This window comes from Danio rerio, chromosome 24 (assembly GCF_052040795.2).
Source record: "Danio rerio strain M-AB ecotype USA chromosome 24, GRCz13ab, whole genome shotgun sequence".
Classification (NCBI taxonomy): domain Eukaryota; kingdom Metazoa; phylum Chordata; class Actinopteri; order Cypriniformes; family Danionidae; genus Danio; species Danio rerio.
Genome location: NC_141044.1, coordinates 39,995,001 through 40,014,041, shown reverse-complemented (window position 1 = coordinate 40,014,041; position 19,041 = coordinate 39,995,001). Strand labels below are relative to the sequence as shown.

The 19,041-nt window shown below is 31.9% G+C and overlaps 2 protein-coding genes and 1 long non-coding RNA gene across 11 annotated transcripts in view; 1 reads left to right on the top strand and 2 right to left on the bottom strand.

Annotated features, from left to right (window-relative positions):
• Nucleotides 1-15,578, top strand: part of cog7 (component of oligomeric golgi complex 7) — a 62,042-nt gene extending 46,464 nt beyond the window's left edge. Inside the window, exon 17 of the transcript XR_015524597.1 lies at nucleotides 15,497-15,578. The gene's annotated coding sequence lies outside the window, so the exon portion shown is untranslated. The remainder of the gene's footprint in view (nucleotides 1-15,496) is intronic.
• Nucleotides 1-19,041, bottom strand: part of kcnc3b (potassium voltage-gated channel, Shaw-related subfamily, member 3b) — a 142,123-nt gene that overhangs the window by 7,742 nt on the left and 115,340 nt on the right. For 4 of the 9 annotated variants that reach the window (XR_015524521.1, XM_087308781.1, XM_087308783.1 and 1 more), the window contains one exon: nucleotides 14,617-14,657. The exons of 3 other annotated variants lie outside the window; for them this stretch is intronic. Coding sequence is in view for 5 of the 6 variants with exons in the window: in XM_087308781.1 (XP_087164907.1) it covers nucleotides 14,623-14,657 (35 nt within the window). In the remaining variant the exon portion in view is untranslated. 9 annotated transcript variants of the gene reach the window in all.
• Nucleotides 10,349-11,833, bottom strand: LOC147831140 (uncharacterized). The gene is made up of 3 exons (XR_015525407.1): nucleotides 11,040-11,833; nucleotides 10,832-10,941; nucleotides 10,349-10,762 (listed from the first exon to the last, which is right to left on the bottom strand). It is a non-coding gene; the product is annotated as an uncharacterized LOC147831140 (long non-coding RNA).

Genomic DNA, 19,041 nt, shown 5'->3' with positions numbered 1-19,041 from the left:
TTATTTTCTTATTTTTAATATTTTTTTTAAATTAAATTTAAAAAACATTTTTGAGACATAAAAAACAAAAAACATATTAAAACTAAAATAAAGCACTAATAAAAAAACTAAAAACAAACACTAATTAAAACCATTAATAAAACGACAATGATAATTGCATAATTAAGCAATTTTTTTGACTAAAAATCTAATTTTTTTAAACACAAAATTAACATTTCAGGTCAATAAAATTATGCCTCAACCACTATATTTATGTACATATTTTTATTAGTCGTAAAAAGCAATAAATGAACCATAACCTGTTGTTTTTTTTACACATAAACATGCTGCGCTCCACACAATGAAGACAACATGAAGGAATTAAGTTAACTAATTAACTCTACAAATTGGATCGAACACAAAATATGTAAGTTGTCCCAAAAACCCTCAAGAATGGTTCATCTTAAATAAGTGGTCCACAAACATCATTTTTTGAGTGTATTTGGCTGAGGATAATACGCAAACACACGTAAACAAACTCTCAAATACATAAATATCAACAAAACACACAATCGACTCTTGAAAAAAAACAAGCAGCATACATAAAGAGAAAGGCAGAGATGAGTTTAATGGACATTCACTCGTGTAGATACAGATTTATACAGATCAAGTTTACGATGTGGGCCTATAGTAGCGTAGCATCAACAAGTGAAGCTAGTTAAATCTAGCTAGCAGTGTATGAGTCTCTACAACAACACCGTAGCCTAAATTATCCTCATAGAGGGGTCTTGCTTTTTTAATATAAACATGTTGGATGTGTTTCAGTGGCCTGACAGTGTTGTATATAGGGCACAGCTACATGAATACACAAGAAAAAAATCAGTTTGCATACTACAAGAACAGCACAATATTAACAGTAACATCAACTCACAAATGGAGGAACGAGGTTATCTTTCATCTAGAGATGAATCTTCTTAACTAATTAACTAGAGTTCCATCACTAACGGAGACTAATCAGTTTTTTTGTGGTTTCACAGTGTATGAGGAGGCCTGGTGTCCGCTATTTGTGTTAAAATACAGTCATTTTAACGCTGATGTCCTGCGAGATTCAGTCCTCATGCAGATTCTGTAATGTCAGAATGAATATTACAGTACTTTATCATAAAATATATATTTGATATATTTTTAGTGTTCGTGTTTTGCATTGATATAGAGTTGTTTTGTTCTAAAAAATTAAAAGGAAAATATGGTGTTGACATTTAACTTTTAAGTTAGTGATACTACTTGTACACTGTAAAAAATGCAGGATTCCACTATTCATTCAGGTTGTCCCAAAACAAATTGAAGTTAACTTAACAAATTTAAGTGGATTGAACATAAAACAATTTCTTGTTGCAAAAGATTTCAAGAATTGTGTTGTTTCTGCTCATTTTAAATACGTAGTTTGAACAAGCAGCAAAAGTTTATATTTTTTAGGTGTACAATCAACATTGTGGGTTTGGTGACACATCTAAATGTTTTGCTGAACAAAAGAAAAAGAAAGAAAAGAAGTTAAAAAAAGAATACATGTATTACACAATTATTTATTCATGATTAATAAAATAAGTGTAAGTATAATATACGAATAAAAAATGAACAAGGAAAATACGTAAATAAATAAACTATAAAATAAGGTGACATTGTGGGGTTGGTAAAATAAATAAATGTTTTCAAAAGTCTTATGCTCAACACAAAAAAAGTATAATATATTATAACAAATTAATAAGTAAAGAATATGCAATAAAAAAAACTATTAAATACTGTGAACAAATGTAACTTAATCAATTTTAAATACTTTTCAAAAATTCTTAGTGAAAAAATAGTTACATACAATAAATATTCAAAATATTAAAAATTATAATAAACAAAAATAAGCACATTTTTACTAATACTAATAAAAAAAACACACACACACACACACACACACACACACACACACACACACACACACATATATATATATATATATATATATATATATATATATATATATATATATATATATATATATACACATATACATAAATGCATGCATTAATTATATTATAATAAACAAAAATAAGTATTTTTACTAATAGTAATAAAAAAAGACTAATTTATTTATACAAATATATATATATATATATATATATATATATATATATATATATATATATATGTGTGTGTGTGTGTGTGTATGTATGTATATATATATATATATATATATATATATATATATATATATATATATATATGTATATAATAATAATAATTATTATTATTAGAAATGAAAAATTATTCATTCATTCATATTCTTTTCAGCTTATCTTTTACGCAGCGGATACCCTTCCAGCTGCAACCCATAACTGGGAAACATCCATACACTCATACACCACGGCCAATATAGCTTATCAAATTCACCTATAGCGCATGGGTTTGAACTGTGGGGGAAACCGGAGTCATTCATTCAATTTCTTTTCGGCTTAGTTCCTTTATTAATAAGGGGTCGCCACAGCGGATTGAAACACCATCTTATCCAGCATATGTTTTACGCAGCGGATGCCCTTCCAGCTGCAACCCATCTCTGGGAAACATCTATACACACTCATTCACACTCATACACTACGGACAATTTAGCGCATACCCAATTCACCTGTACCGCATGTCTTTGGACTGAGGGGGAAACCAGAGCACCCGGAGGAAACCCCTTGCAAACACAGGGAGAACTCCGCACAGGAACTGACTTAGCAGAGGCTCGACCTTCTTGCTGTGAGATGATCATGCTATCCACTGCACCACCATGACGCCCTCTAGCAATATTCAAAATACTAGTATAATAGTACAATACTAATTTATTCATACTAATACATAAAAAAATACATATATACGTAAAATAAATATTAATAATATTAAAAATGAATAATTATAAAACAAAAATAAATATAACATAAAGATAAATATATATAAACAAAGAAACTACTAAATATAATATAAAATAAACTAAATTTTTTTTATTATTTTATATTTTATACGTACTGATCCAAAACTTACTTCTGATTTTGTCAGCAATTAAAAGGTTTTGCTTTCTTAAATATGTTTTTTTTTTTTTTTGCTGATCTAATAATGATAAATTGATTAACCAGATATTTTTTTTAACCCACCAAACTTAGGTTATCATAGAAACTCAAGTTACAAACACCAAAGTTACTAAATTAATTTGAATTTAACAAAATTAACCCAACACTGCATTTATCCATATTTGACCCAACATTTGTTTAACAAAACCCAGCATTTTCTAGAGTAGTTTGTCCCTATATAATTGAGCGAAATAATGGGATTCTGAATCTCGCACGACACCGAACACATTGTAGGATCCAGGATTGCATGATAGAGGAACCATGTTTAAAACAAAATGGCTCCTTACTGATATATTTACTGTTTCAGGGTTGTTCTCCATTGGGAAACTAAATCACATTTAATGATTAAAAACTAGATAACACACAGTTTCCTATAAACTACAACTTTGCAATTATTGCAACATGTCATTATTATTATTCCTCTTTTTTTGCTCCTATTTTCTCAGAAATGGCTTGTTTTCTTAATATCGTCTCTTTTGTTTTTGATTCTGGAAGCACTTGGTCACGTCGACCTGAATACATATTTTTTGAGTCTATTTCTATTCATCCAAAAAAAGAAACACAGTAACACTTAACGTATATATCATATACAAATGAAACTGTAGTGTAATGTTTTTGAAAACAAAAACAATTGGTCTTTGAAAACATTCAAAATATGATAATAATAATTAAACAACAGCAGGACAGCAACATTGACAAAGACAAACGAGGAATGCTCTTAAATCATCACATAATCTTCCTTCTTTCGCCTCTTCTTTAGATGAATCATAAATTAATAACACCACATGTGCGCATGTTTGAAGCATTATGAATTAGTGTGGAATATTGTGCATGATTTGCATATACATAAATATATATGGGTGAATGAGCATTATTTTTTAAAGTTTGCACAATTTTCCATCCTCTTAAAATCTAACACTAAAACATCACAAACACTGTACAATGGCAAACTCATTAATTGTACTTTCCCACTTTTTTTATACAGTTTTTGGATTGCAAGGAGGTGAAATCTGGCAACGTGTTATTATGAGTATGCAAACAAAGAACGAAGTATGACCATGATCACAAACGCAATTAAAAATGTGTGATTTTTCTTTCACCCATCCTATTTTTGATTCAAAGACTTGCACTTTTGATTGAGTCCAGTCTGAGGAATACAAATAAATAAACAATCTATACATGTGTGCGTGATACACTTCAATTTATGTGTGTTTCGATTAGATTTATGATTGCATATGTACATTATTCTTGCATTAAAAATCCTGCTGCGTAAATCACATTTATTCACAGTAATGCCATCTTGGGGTATGTTTACACACAACAACGTCCTTAAAAATGGATGCGTTTTTAATATGCTGTTAGTCGATTTCTGTATCGAACTGATCTGATTGACTAAATTGACTGAAAATGCTGTTTTATGCCAGGCCAGTAGGTGGCGATGTCTGTTTATTTATAAAGAAATTTTGTTGCTTTGGTTGCCAAATACTTGCTCGAGACTACAGAGTAAACATGTAACATACATGAGCAAGACGTCAACACTTTCACATTGTATTTACACTCAAAAATCGGTATAATTTAGCAAAACTTGCGCTATGAAACTTCCTGAAATAAAGTTATTCACTTATAACGCTGTATCATGATATGAGTGCTGCATTGGCAAAGACTAATCGTGATTAATCGCATCCAAAATAAAAGTTTGTTTTGACAATATGTGTGTGCGATTTATATATATTTATTATGTAAATGTGATACAAAGACATACATAGAAACAGAGCTAAACAAAACAATTTTGTTACATAGATATTTAAAATGATATATAATTTGTATCATATATTCGACATATATATATATATACTATGTCGAAACAAACTTTTTGGGTTTGGATGCAATTAAACGTGATACATTTTTGCCCAGCACTTCATAATATTATTCATTTTATAAGATGCAGCAAAAGAAACAATTATAAAATATGACAATTTATTGAATTCTTTAAAATGAATAATTAAGGATTTACTATTATGATTTAATTCTTATAATAGTAACTAGTACTTTTTTTAAACACGGTTTGATTAATTAAAACAAATAATTGATCAAATAAAAATAAAATAAATAAATAAAATTATTCATTAAAGTCTTTAAATAAAAAATAAAAATACTCACTATTATAATTTAACTATTTTAAATGTAACTATAATATTTGACATCAAATTTCTTTTACTAAAGGGGTTGTCAAAAAGAGTTATTAAAAATTAAGTTATTAAAATTAATAAATACAGATTATTCATTGAAGAATTAAAATTAAAAATACAGAATTTATTATTACAATTTAACCATCTTAATACTAAAGCCCGATTCACACGGGGCTTCAGCGTCAACTCTTGAAAGAGGGCGTGTCTGAAGTTGGGGCTGACAGGATCGTCATAGCAGCATCAGCCAATGAAATTAGACCACAATCGGCTACTGTCTGAGCTGGGGTATTTGCATAAAGTGATCTGATTGGCTGACGTTTTGGTTGACGCTTAAAAAGTTGAGAAAGTCCCAACTTCTGCAGCGAGCAACGCCACTGAAGCAACGCCAACGGATCGATAATGTAGTTCGGCAACACCTGATGTCACCCATTCAAAGTGAATAAAGCTTTGATGCTGACTCCCCGTGTGAATTGGGCATAAAGGTCTTTGCACACTGAAGTCTGAAATTTTCCTTTGTGTTTTTTGTAATCAAATCAAAAAAATTGTCACACATAACATCACCTGCCAAAGTCAGTCACTGTATGCCGTGTCTTTATTTTCCATAATTTGCTGATCATAAAGCTCTTGTGTTGTGAGACCAAGTGGATTAGATTCTCAAACGCCATTTTGGATTTTGATTTTGTCAAAACGTCTTTTTGGATGCAGAAAAAAAAGAAGAAGAAAGTTGCGGAGGCAGTGTGTCTATACAATTGTCACAACGTGAGGTCAAATTAATATTTTTACGTGCGAAATTTACAAACAAAAATTTCGGATTCAGCTTGCAACAACTACAATAATTTAAAGAACTTAATTTTTTTATTAAAAAATTATAATTTTCAAACGTTTAATAATAAGGCAATGAAATAATAATAATAAAAATCTGATTTTAAAAAATATTTTATATTAAAAATAATAATATTATTTAAATTGAGAAAAAAAATTTTAATCGCAACTTCATTAAAACTAAACATTTTACGATTATGTCCGCAAACACTAAATTGTTATGCAACTTAACAGAAACTACCATTTAATGATTATATGGGCAAACACGAAAGCCGTTATTATACAACTTAATAAAAACTAAACATTTAATGATTATATGGGCAAACACGAAAGTCGTTATTATACAACTTAATAAAAACTAAACATTTAATGATTATATGGGCAAACACGAAAGCCGTTATTATACAACTTAATAAAAACTAAACATTTAATGATTATATCGGCAAACACGAAAGCCTTTAATAAGTAAATAAATGGCTGAAACGTTTTCAGTTTTATGTAGACGATGATGTAGTGTAAACATACCCTTATTTTAACGGTGTTTCAACACAAAAACGAAAGCAGCAGTGTATCTGAATGAAAAGTACTTTGATATATTTTAAATCCGAGCAAGAAAGCAATGGGGGAAAACAACAAAGCATTAACTCCCATTCTCAAAAAAGTCCTCTGGTTTAAAGTCCAGTCCGTACACTAGCTTGTGACGGCGAGTATCTACTGATGCGTTCACGATTTCTCAGTGTTATTGCTACGAATGCTAGCATGAGGCGATCCTGCCTTTCTCTCCTCCTTTCCTGAGTCGTTCTGTCACTCGTGATTATTCTGCTACAAAATGGAGGGAATGGGGGAGCGGCAGCGGCGGAGGGGTCCCGGGGCCTCGTAGGGGTCAAAGGGCGTGCTGGTGATCGGGGTCAAACGCAGGGACGACCCCGCCATACCTGATATGTTGTTCAGGCTGCGCGATTTCTCATAACCCGTGGCTTTATGTTTTTTACCACGGTAATGATAGCATAAAACAAATGTTTGTGGTTAAATAATGGACGATGGAAGCAAATTGTTACGTTTGTTTCGTTACATGTTCGGGTAAAATGATAAATTATGGGTAATTGAACGAAATAGAAAAGTATACATGGCATAGATGTGTAATTAAAAAGTGAAGAGACACGTAAAGGACAGACAGACACAGACACACACAAGACAGGACAAAACAGAAAAATGAGAGTTATGAAATTCGTCATACATTGTATTTTTGAAGAGATTTTAAATCACATATACGTCCAAACATTGCCACTGGTTGAAGAAAACACTTGTTCGTATATTTGGGAGGTGATGTAGGAGTTTGCGATGGAGTGTTTCAGTTAACCAGTGGGAGTAAAGCAGAGTAAAGACAGAGAAACACTGAACGACATACAGTAATTAGACAGAAGCTGAAGAGCCTTTCTAGTCAGGAGATTGTTGGAGAAACCACAGTAGCCTTTGGGAGACATCGTTGAAGTTTTGTAACAGGTAATGACATGATTTTACCAATTGTCCTAAAACCTCATGATGTGAAACTCTAATAAACAAAACAAAACAAAGCAATATGTTTTATGCTGCATGGTATATATTAATATGCTGTAATGGTCAGAAGTATAGATTCTTCTTTTATGCCAAACATCAAGATATTAAGTAAAGATCCTTTTATATCACAACTTATTTTTTATTAGGATTATGCATTGCTAAGCACTTCATTTAGACAAAAAAATTAAAAATAAAAATAAATCATTGATACATTCAGACTTAAGTATTTAAAATTTCGAATAGTTGTATTTTTCGGCCAAATATTGTCTTGTCCTTACACACCATATATAAAGATGATTATTTATTCATATTTTAGACAACGTGCGAATCTCAATTTATTTCTTTGTTTAAAAAATGACACTTAAGATTGGTTTTGAAGTCCGCGGTTACAAATACTAAACAATTACTAATCTATATCATGTATTATGAACACAACATAAATATATTTAGTATATTAAATCTGTTTAAATGAATGAATAAATAAAAAAATCCATTTGGTAGTTTGCAAATGCAGTACGAGTATACATAAATATATAAATATTTACACAGTACACGCATATATATTATGTAAATGCAAACATTTACCATGAATGTGATTAATCATTCAATAGCACTAATACATATCAGTATAATGTATATTAATTTCATATATATACAGTTGAAGTCAGAATTATTAGCCCCCCTGAATTATTTGCGCCCCTGTTTATTTTTTCCCCCAATTTCTGTTTAATGGAGGGAAGATTGTTTCAGCACATTTCTAAGCATAATAGTTTTAATAACCTGTTTCTAATAACTGAATTATTTTATCTTTGCCATGAAGACAGTAAATAATATTTTACTTGACCCTTCTATACAGCTTAAAGTGACATTTAAAGGCTTAACTAGGTTAATCAGGTTAACTAGGCAGGTTAGGGTAATTAGGCAAGTTATTCTCTAAAGATGGTTTGTTCTGTAGACTATCAAAAAAAAATTTGCTTAAAGGGGCTAATAATATTGTCCCAAAAATAGTTTTAAAAAAATTCAAAACTGCTTTTATTCTTGCCGAAATAAAACAAATAAGACTTTTTCTAGAAGAAAAAATATTATCAGACATACTGTGAACATTTCCTTTCTCTGTCAAACATTATTTGGGAAATATTTAAAAAAGAAAAAAAAAATCAAAAGGGGGCTAATAATTCTGACTTCAACTGAATATATGTAAAACATTCCAAATCAAGGTCCCAAGGTCACTAATGTAATATTTTAAATGAATATAATAACGAACAAAAGAATGTCTATATATAAAATATACAAAATTATCTAACAAAATATCTATTAGAAAGGATACACTAACAATTAAATATTTTTTAGCCCCCCTTGGATTTTCTTTTCTTTTTGAAATATTTCCCAAATGTTGTTTAACAGAGCAAGGAAATTTTTACAGTATGTCTGATATTTTTTTTTCTTCTGGAGAAAGTCTTATTTGTTTCCTTTCAACTAGAATAAAAGCAGTTTTTAATAAAAATAAATAAATAAATAAAATTTAGGGACAAAATTATTAGCCCCTTCAAGCTTTATATTTTTTCTATAATCTACAGAACAAACCATCATTATACAATAACTTGCCTAATTACCCTAACCGGCCTAGTTAACCTAATTAAGCCTTTAAAAGTCACTTTAAGCTGTATAAAAAAATATCTAGTCAAATATTATTTACTGTCATCATGGCAAAGATAAAATAAATCAGTTATTAGAGATGAGTTATTAAAACTATTATGTATAGAAATGTGCAGAAAAAATCTGCTCTCCGTTAAACAGAAATTTGGGAAAAAAATAAACGGGCGCAAATAATTCAGGGGGGCTAATAATTCTGACTTCAACTATATATATATATATATATATATATATATATATATATATATATATATATATATATATATATATATATATATATATATATATATATATATATATATATTACATTTGAATACAAATATATATATATATATATAACCTTAACTTTAGGGTTCAAGGCCAAATATATGTTTATAAATCAAATGTGTAAACAAATAAAGGATGCTGCTTGTCCAGCATTTTTAAAAGAGTTACATAAAGGCGTCTCCTGGTACCCGGCTCTCTGGGTTTTAGAACAGACTGAATGAAAGTAATTACAGAGATGAAGTAATTACTGCAGGAGTTTTCCAGCAAGCATACACTTCCCCTGTAATAAGAAGCTGAATAACCTGTTTGAGATATGCTCTTGTGGACCACTGGCTGCTTTCTTCAACAACCTCCTGAACATCCTACAACACTTCGCTTGACCGTGAGCTCATAAAGCCTGCAGATGCGTAATATAATCAGGATCGTCTGCAGCATACACGCCGTGTCGGAATTACAGTAATCATGAGATGAACACAAATAGCAGTTGATGCAAAATCCATACATCTACATCTTTTACTTATATATGGTTTGTTAATAAGTGAATGTTTTAATAATTCACCTATAAAGCAACTAATCATAATTTTAACTTGCCAAATACCTGAGCCTAATGTTAAAAGCCAAAATAAATTATGTTAAAACTGTAACACAGAAGAAACTCAGAGTTACAGTAATCCCGATATAAACTAAGGCGCTTTTTGGAATTTTTTTTTTTTTATTTATTTTTTTGCACAGTAATATTAATGATAATCAAGTGTTTTGTGTTCATGTTTGTGTTTTTGAGAGTTTAGTAGTCAGGCTTTTGTGAGCAAGCGTTCAAGTGAAGAGACTGGCAGCGACTTTCACCCACATGTCAGATCTGTATTTCTCCGTGTGTGTGTGTTTGTTTAGGAGAGGAAGAAGTGAATGTGGGAAAAGTTTGCCGCAGGTTGAACACAGAAAAAAAATACTCTTGAAGGAAAACTTTCCTTTGAAAGTAGGACAACAGCTTGAACACACACACACACACACACACACACACACACACACACACACACACACACACACACACACACACACACACACACACACACACACACACACACACAGAAATCTGCTGAGTCAGTTCTAATATAATATGCACAACACACACACACACACACACTCACACTCACACACACACACACACACACACACACACACACACACACACACACACACACACACACACACACACACACACACACGCTTCTCTATTTTTTGCCACGTCAATGTGCACAAATTTAACAGTCAAACACGACACATTTTCACAAGAGCTAAAAACGTTGATGTGAAATGAATTTCTGTGTTAACTAAACCTGTATATATATTTAGTAAAATGTCTGATTAGTGTTATTTACAACATTAATAAAATTAGTTGCAAATATGCATTAAATATAGCTAAAACTGACTTATTTTACGTACAATATAATTAATTAAGTTGTTAAAACATCATGCTAAAAATATATACATAAAATTGAAACATGTTACCTAATAAGCACTTTAATACACTCACCGGCCACTTTATTAGGTACACCTTTCCAACTGCTCAATAACGCAAATTTCTAATCAGCCAATCACATGACAGCATCTCAATGCATTTAGACATGTAGACATGGGCAAGGTAATCTGTGTGGGGGATATTTTCTTGGCACACTTTGGGCATCGTGTTAACGCCACAGCCTACCTGACTATTGTTGCTGATCATGTCCATCCCTTTATGACCAGTGTACCCATCCTCTGATGGCTACTTCAGGCAGGATAACGTGCCATGCCATTAAGGGTAAATCATCTCAGACTGGTTTTTAGAACATGACAATGAGTTCACTGTACTTAAATGGCCCGCAGAGACACCAGATCTCAATCCAATAGAGCACCTTTGGGATCTGGTGGAACGGGAGATTCGCATCATGGATGTGCAGCCGAAAAATCTGCAGAAACTGTGTAATGCTATCATGTCAATATGGAGCAAAATCTCTAAGGAATATTTCCAGTATCTTGTTGAAATTATGCCACAAAGGATTAAGGCAGGCCTGTAGGCAAAAGGGGGTCCAACCTGGTGCTAGTGTACCTAATAAAGTGGCTGGTGAAAGTATATATGAATAAATAAAACAATCTAATTACATAATAATTATTTAAACACATAAATAAATGAATTAGTTCAATAATAAATATATCAATATTTAAAAGCAGAATTTAGAAATTTTAAATTATACATATATATATATATATATATATATATATATATATATATAATAATAATTATGATAATAATAATAATAATATATACATATAAAATCATATATTTAATATATAATACTTAATATTTTAAGCAAATGTAAATATATTCATAGTGATATTTAACCAATAATATTTTCAAATTAATCTAACACAGAGTTTGAGATGTAAACATACAATTTTAATCATCCAAATGTATATTAATGGACAAAATCAACTCCCACTCTATATTATTACCAACCAAAATAACAATTTCCTTTTAATTCTATTACCTCTCATGCTAATGTAAGAGCATCAAAGCTCATCTTTACACACTTTTAGATTTCTAATCACACATGAAGTATGTGTAAAAATGCTGCACACTTGTAATCCACTCACCACATTTACAAACATATAGAAAATCTGTGTTAAAATCTCACAAAAAAACTAAAGAGCTGAACATTAAAACAAAGGACGTGCGCATGCAGACTGAGAACAGGACGCTCACAGCCTGACCACACACACACACAAACTGCAGGTGTACTTCGCTAAAACACAACCTGCACTGTGTTGTGTTAATCAGCTAGATTAGACAACAGAGCAACAAAAACAGCCCGTGTGTGTGGATTCCTGCGCTCCTCATCGCGGTTCAGACAGCCACACACCCTTTTTATTATGTTTGTCTAGTAAGAGCTTTTAAAACGATTCCTCGGGAGACAGAGCGCATTAGTGAGGGTGGAATAAGACAGGAAGAGTGAATATATTTAATGGGATTGATGGATGCTCAATGGAAACAGGAGAGTGTGTGAGAGCCAAGCACCTGACAACATTAAAACAGCCGGAAGTTTGTGTGACAGCAAACCAGCTGACTAATAAAACATGCAAATGTTAGTCTGAAATAAATATCAATATCAATACAAACTAATAACCATACACAAACTAAAGAAAACATGAAATTAAAATTGATTGCATTTACATTAGTAAAAAACATACCTGATCTTGCTTAGAGCAATATTTAAATTTTGTATATATACAGTTGAAGTCAGAATTATTAGCCCCCCCTCCTGAATTATTAGCCCCCCTTTGTTTATTTTTTCCCATTTTCTGTTTAACAGAGAGCAGATTTTTTACAACACATTTATAATCATAATAGTTTTAATAACTCATTTCTAATAACTGATTTATTTTATCTTTGCCATGTAGACAGTAAATAATATTTGACTAGATATTGCTCAAGACACTTCTATACAGCTTAAAGTGACATTTAAAGGCTTAACTAGGTTAATTAGGTTAACTTGGCAGGTTAGGGTAATTAGGCTAGTTATTGTATAATGGTGGTTTGTTGTGCAGACCATACCTGCACTCAATTCTTTCCCAGTAGTATTTCAGACCCATCTCCCATATTGTTCCGTCTCCCAAAAAACTCAGCTTTTTGGTTCAGACCGCATGCGCAACCATCTTCATAACCGCTCCCCATGGCCATCTTAAGTTCGTGCCCACCTTCCTCCCCGCCCTTTAGTTCACGCACAACAAACCCCAACCTATTTTCATATTTTTAATAAATAATTTTGTCCTCAAAATGGTGTTTAAAAAATTAAAAGCTGCTTTTATTCTAGCCGAAACAAAAAAAATAAGACTTTCTCCAGAAGAAAAATATTATCAGACATAATGTAAAAAAATTTGCTCTGTTAAACATCATTTAGGAAATATTTCAAAAAGAATTTTTTTTTTAAATGGGGCTAATAATTCTGACTTCAACTGTATATTTAATTAAAAAAAACATATTAAATTGTATTTATATTTTTTATCTGTGCCAATATTCATTAAACTTCAAATAATATTATAAAATATAAATAGGAATAATAAGAAACATGAAATAAATATATATGCTTACAATATTTAGCTATAAATACTGCTTATAATATTTTAAAAAATATGAAATATATTTATTTTAATTGATGCCAATATTACTTGAGCTCCTAATTATATAAACTATGAAATTCATACAATAAATCTTTTTCTGCATGCATTCACACTGAGACAGATTGTGTACTTAATGCCATTTATAATATTTAACATACAATAATTTGTGAATAACTCAAACATCCAAATAAATAAACCTGACATTACAGAAACAAGTGCTAAAGTTATTGGGTTGTATATTATGTGTTGTAATTATATGCATATATTTTAAAATATCATTCAAAACATTAAACACATACATAAAATTAAAAATGTTAATATAATATGTAAATATATTAATATTCATTTTATTACTAATAATATTGGATAACATTTACGATGTGCATTTTGGTGTAAATACTCACATTATGATCAAACAACTTACTTACAAAATTAATTTACATTGATTATAGTAATATACCTCCTTAATCAACGCATATTGTCTTTCAGTCCTTCAGTTATCCATCATTTCAGTGTGCTTATAATACCAGAAATAGTTTTAAAGAATAAACTAACTGTAGTATACACCAAGTACAACATATTTGTGCATATATTACAATAAATATTGCAAAACTCTCTTTAAATGCACACAGTGCAATGCTTCTTTGTTAATGATTATGCGTTATTAGCCTACTTATGATAGCTATGTGTGGTATTTGATAGCATCGTCATGTTCAAATCAAATCACACTGCAGGACAAAAGATTTGCATACATACTGTGACTTAAAAACTTCGTAAAGAAGTCTTTCCCCTGTATTCAAAATGGGTTTTAAAAGTAAAAATAAAGATGATGTACATACCCTCAGTCACGCATTAGAAACTCTGGCGCTGCACTGACGGCCTAGAGGCGAATGAAGGGTGAGATGAGTGTTAGTGAAGAGAGTTAAACACAGTGAATGACATGATAAAACACAAACAAACAAACAAACAAACAAACAAACAGAAAGGGAATGTGCAAATACCAAAACCACATGTAGATGCCCTGACGTGATGGATAAATATATTGTTACGTTACCTTCCGCCATTGCATTAGCATCTGGAGAATAAAAGTGAAAGTGAAACTACATAATGAGTAAGATATTTGCATGAAGATACTGATATCTTTTAAAATCGAAGTCTTCACTTTATTTGTTCGAAATAGGGTCTTGGCTTGTTACTTCTGACACAAAGCAAAGTCGTAGCTTTCGATTTTACTTATTTTTATTACAAAATAAAACCTCATGATTATTACTTGCTAATGTAATATATCATCATTTAATAATAAATTCCGGTTTTGGCGCGTTTTAACGTTCAGTGACAGATCGTCGTCATGATGCTAGTCACTTCAGTTAGCTACTGTTAAACTGCGAGCGCGGATGATCATTTCTTCCCAGTGTTGCCAACTTTTCTTGGCGAAATTTTTTTTCAAAAAAGCGACTAGCAACTTAGAGCACGTCATACACCCGGCGCAATGTGGCGCAAGGCGCGGCGCAATAGTTGTTAGCTAGTTTCAGCTTGGCGCAAGAGTCGTTTTGAGGCGTTGCACCACGCTCTTTAAATAGCAAATGCATTTGTGTCCATAGGCGTTCTGGTCTAAAGAGGAAGGCGTTCTAAGGCGCACTGCTGGCGAGTTGCTATTTTGAGAAACTATAATAGATTTTTCATTAGACCAAAACAAACCCGGTCTAAACTCCGGCGCAGAGTTGCGCCTCGCTTACACACTGCTTAATAGCCTACACACAAGATGTAGAGCAATACACAAATATCTTTACATATGAAAAAATTTAAATATTAAGGATATATATAGGATATATTAAGAATATATATAGGATATAAATATAAAGGATTAAAATATTACAAAACATTATTTTCTAGCCTACATAAATATGAAAATCCACTGCTTTAATGCCTTCTTCATCTCGGGAGGCTTTTTCAGTTCATTCATTACAATTTGCTTTTGTATAATGTTATTATTATTAGCAGTATTATTTATTATATCCATATGTATATTTGTTTTATTAAAAACAAGCTTAGATTTGCCCACCTGCAGGTTTTAGACCATATGGGGCACAGCATGTGTTTTAGGATATAACTCAGTTTTTTGAGCTCATTTTGTTATTATTATTCATTTATTCGTTTGCTGGAAATTAGTACTGAATTTAGAAATAGAAAATGAATTTAGAAATAAAAACAAATATTTGCGCTTAACAAACGCAATTAATTCTTTATAGGCTAAGTGATGTCTGTGCGTAAAGGTTTCCCTATTCACGAGTGCGAAAGTGAAAGTAGATCATTTATCTCTCATTCTCGTGCGGTAGATGCTCTGTTTAACAGTTTTCAGTTTAAAATAATGTTAACTGTTTGCTTGTGAAATGCTAATTTTTTGCACTTCCACTTACTTTACGTCATGTAAATAGCAAATGCGCTTATGGCGCGACGCAAGGCTCTTAAAGCCTGAGACTCTGATTGCTTTATTCTCAAAACACACCTATAACTCATTAAGAAAATAAACTCAACCATTTTAGACTATGCGCCATCCTGTCCTTAAATTAGCAAATATGGATTCTGACAACCCTGAAAGAGTTTGCGCCCTGCGTTTTGCGCTCTGCGCATGGAACGTCAGAGCCCTTAATGTGTGTTACTGGAGATTTTTATTGACTCTCATGTGCTCATACTGTACCGTCCCTACTCTTCTCAATGAGCTGCGGGTTTGGCCCCTCCCCCGCCTCAGCACCGACCCAGTCAGTCCTCATACAGCAGTCTGTTCCACCTGCAGCCTGATGCTGTGTTTACACCAGACGCGGAACGCACGGATTAATCACAATATTCATGCGTAAATAGCCGCGTGAACATTTGAGTTTACTTGCTTCATTCGCTCATCAAACCCCACTTCATTCGCGCGTCAAATTCAGAACAGATGCAGATTTGCATGATGGGCAGGGCTTCAGTCTGCCCGGTGACTCTAGCTTCGTTGCTAAATAGCTAACAAGGATTTTATTGTGAAAAAAACAGTATTATGTGCTTTATAAAGGCTGAAAAATAGCGTTGATACATTTAGGGCCGTGTTTGACTCCACTAGATCCTTTCAGAGGTGCACCCAGCTCTGTGAGCTCATAAACTCCTCCAGAAACTTAACCTGGATGACGGAGGCTTTCAGCGGTGCTTCTGACTGAGCCAAGCTCGGTTTGATGAACTGTTATCGATGTCGATGTGTTATCATTAGACTGAGTGACACTTCAGTGGGCATCTTCTGTAAATCATGGTAAGTGTGATAGTCCAACAGGGCACATAAATAAGTACAAAACAAAGCATCTTGTTACATTTTATAGCTTACATTTTATATTTGACCCACATATATAAAGAGTCAAATAGGTAGAACTGAATTGCAAGCTTGTGAATCAAAAGCAAAGCTGAAACAAATCATGAATATTTAGTCAACCCAGCCCTTGTTTATGTCATATGTAATGCTATGAGCGTCCCGTGTACGTTGTTGTCGTTCAATAAAAAGCTTCAATCCTGCAGTATACCGGTATATATCGACCGCGGGGCTGTTAGAGATAGAGAGAGCTCACATTACCCACAATTAAGCTCTATCGATCGGCTTGTGACCAGAACACCACAACCATGACAGGATGCTTAGTGCTGGAATGTGCTGAAACAGGAGAACAGATCACCACTCTGTTGTCAAACTAGTCTTAAAACTTTAAACAGTGCCACTTACTTGTTAACCTTTACAGTATGGCGCAGATGCTTACATTTTCAGGTGGCTTGTAAACAGCGATGTTAATGTAATGTCGTTCAGAAACGAGCTTCTACATGATAAGTTGTGATATTTGCAGACAGGAAATGCAACATACACATGCAACATTAACAACCTGACACATAGACATGGAAGATGTGTGTGTGTGTGTGATATGAAACGAGTCGACTCATTTTGGATTACGAGTTACAGTATTTGTAGCATTAAACAAACAATAGGTCAAAATTGCTGTTCATTTTCTCACGCTCTTTTCTTATTTACCAGAACATTAAAGTGATAGTACACACCCCCAAACATTAAAAATACTCACTATTTACTCTTTCTCAAGTGGTTCCAAACCTTTATGAGAAGATGTTTAGAAAAAATAATCAAATACAAAAACAATTTAAATATAAAGTAAATATAAAACAGTCCAAACACATGCGCTATAGGGGAATTGAATAAACTAAATTGGCCATAGTGTATAAGTGTGTGTGAATGTGAGAGTGTATGGGTGTTTTTCAGTACTGGATTGCAGCTGGAAAGACGTGCTGTGTAAAACACATGCTGGATAAGTTGGCGGTTCATTCCGCTGTGGCGACCCCTGATGAATTAAGGGAATAAGCCGAAGGAAAATGAATGAATGAATGTTTGTGAGCTAATTGTTTTACGCTGTGTTTAACAAAAATGTATTTGATTTCTTTTTCAAAGGATATGTTTGTTTTTAATTCATTCATTTTATTCTAATTTTATTCATTTATTTTTTTTAAGAGACAGTGGGAAAGTAAGAAAACTAAGACAGTCTGTTTATGTAATTGACATATGTGTACACCAACTTAATAATGACCGGAGGGTGAGTAAATCAACAGCAAATTATGTAAAACTAATATATATACATTTGAAGTCAGAATTATTAGCCCCCTTTAAATTGTTTTTCTTTTTTAAATATTTCCTAAAAGATGTTTATTAGAGCAAGGACATTTTCACTGTATGTCTGATAATATTTTTTTCTTCTGGAGAAAGTCTTATTTGATTTATTTCAGCTAGAACTCCCCCCTGAATTATTAGCTCCCTTGTTTATTTTTCCTCAATTTCTGTTTAACGGAGAGCAGATTTTTTCAACACATTTATAATCATAATAGTTTTAATAATTCATTTCTGATAACTGATTTATTTTATTTCTGTCATGATGACAGTAAATAATATTTGACTAGATATTCTTTAAGACACTTCTATACAGCTTAAAGTGACATTTAAAGGCTTAACTAGGTTAATTAGATTAACTAGGCAGGTTAGGTTAATTAGGCAAGTTATTTTATAACGATGGTTTGTTCTGTAGACTATTGAAACAAAATAAAGCTTAAAAAGGGCTAATAATTTTTACCTTAAAATTGGGTTTAAAAAATTTAAAACTGCTTTTATTCTAGCTGAAATAAGACTTTCTCCAAAAAAAAAAACGACAACACTTTTTAATAACTACACACTATGAACTCCATCCCACCAACAA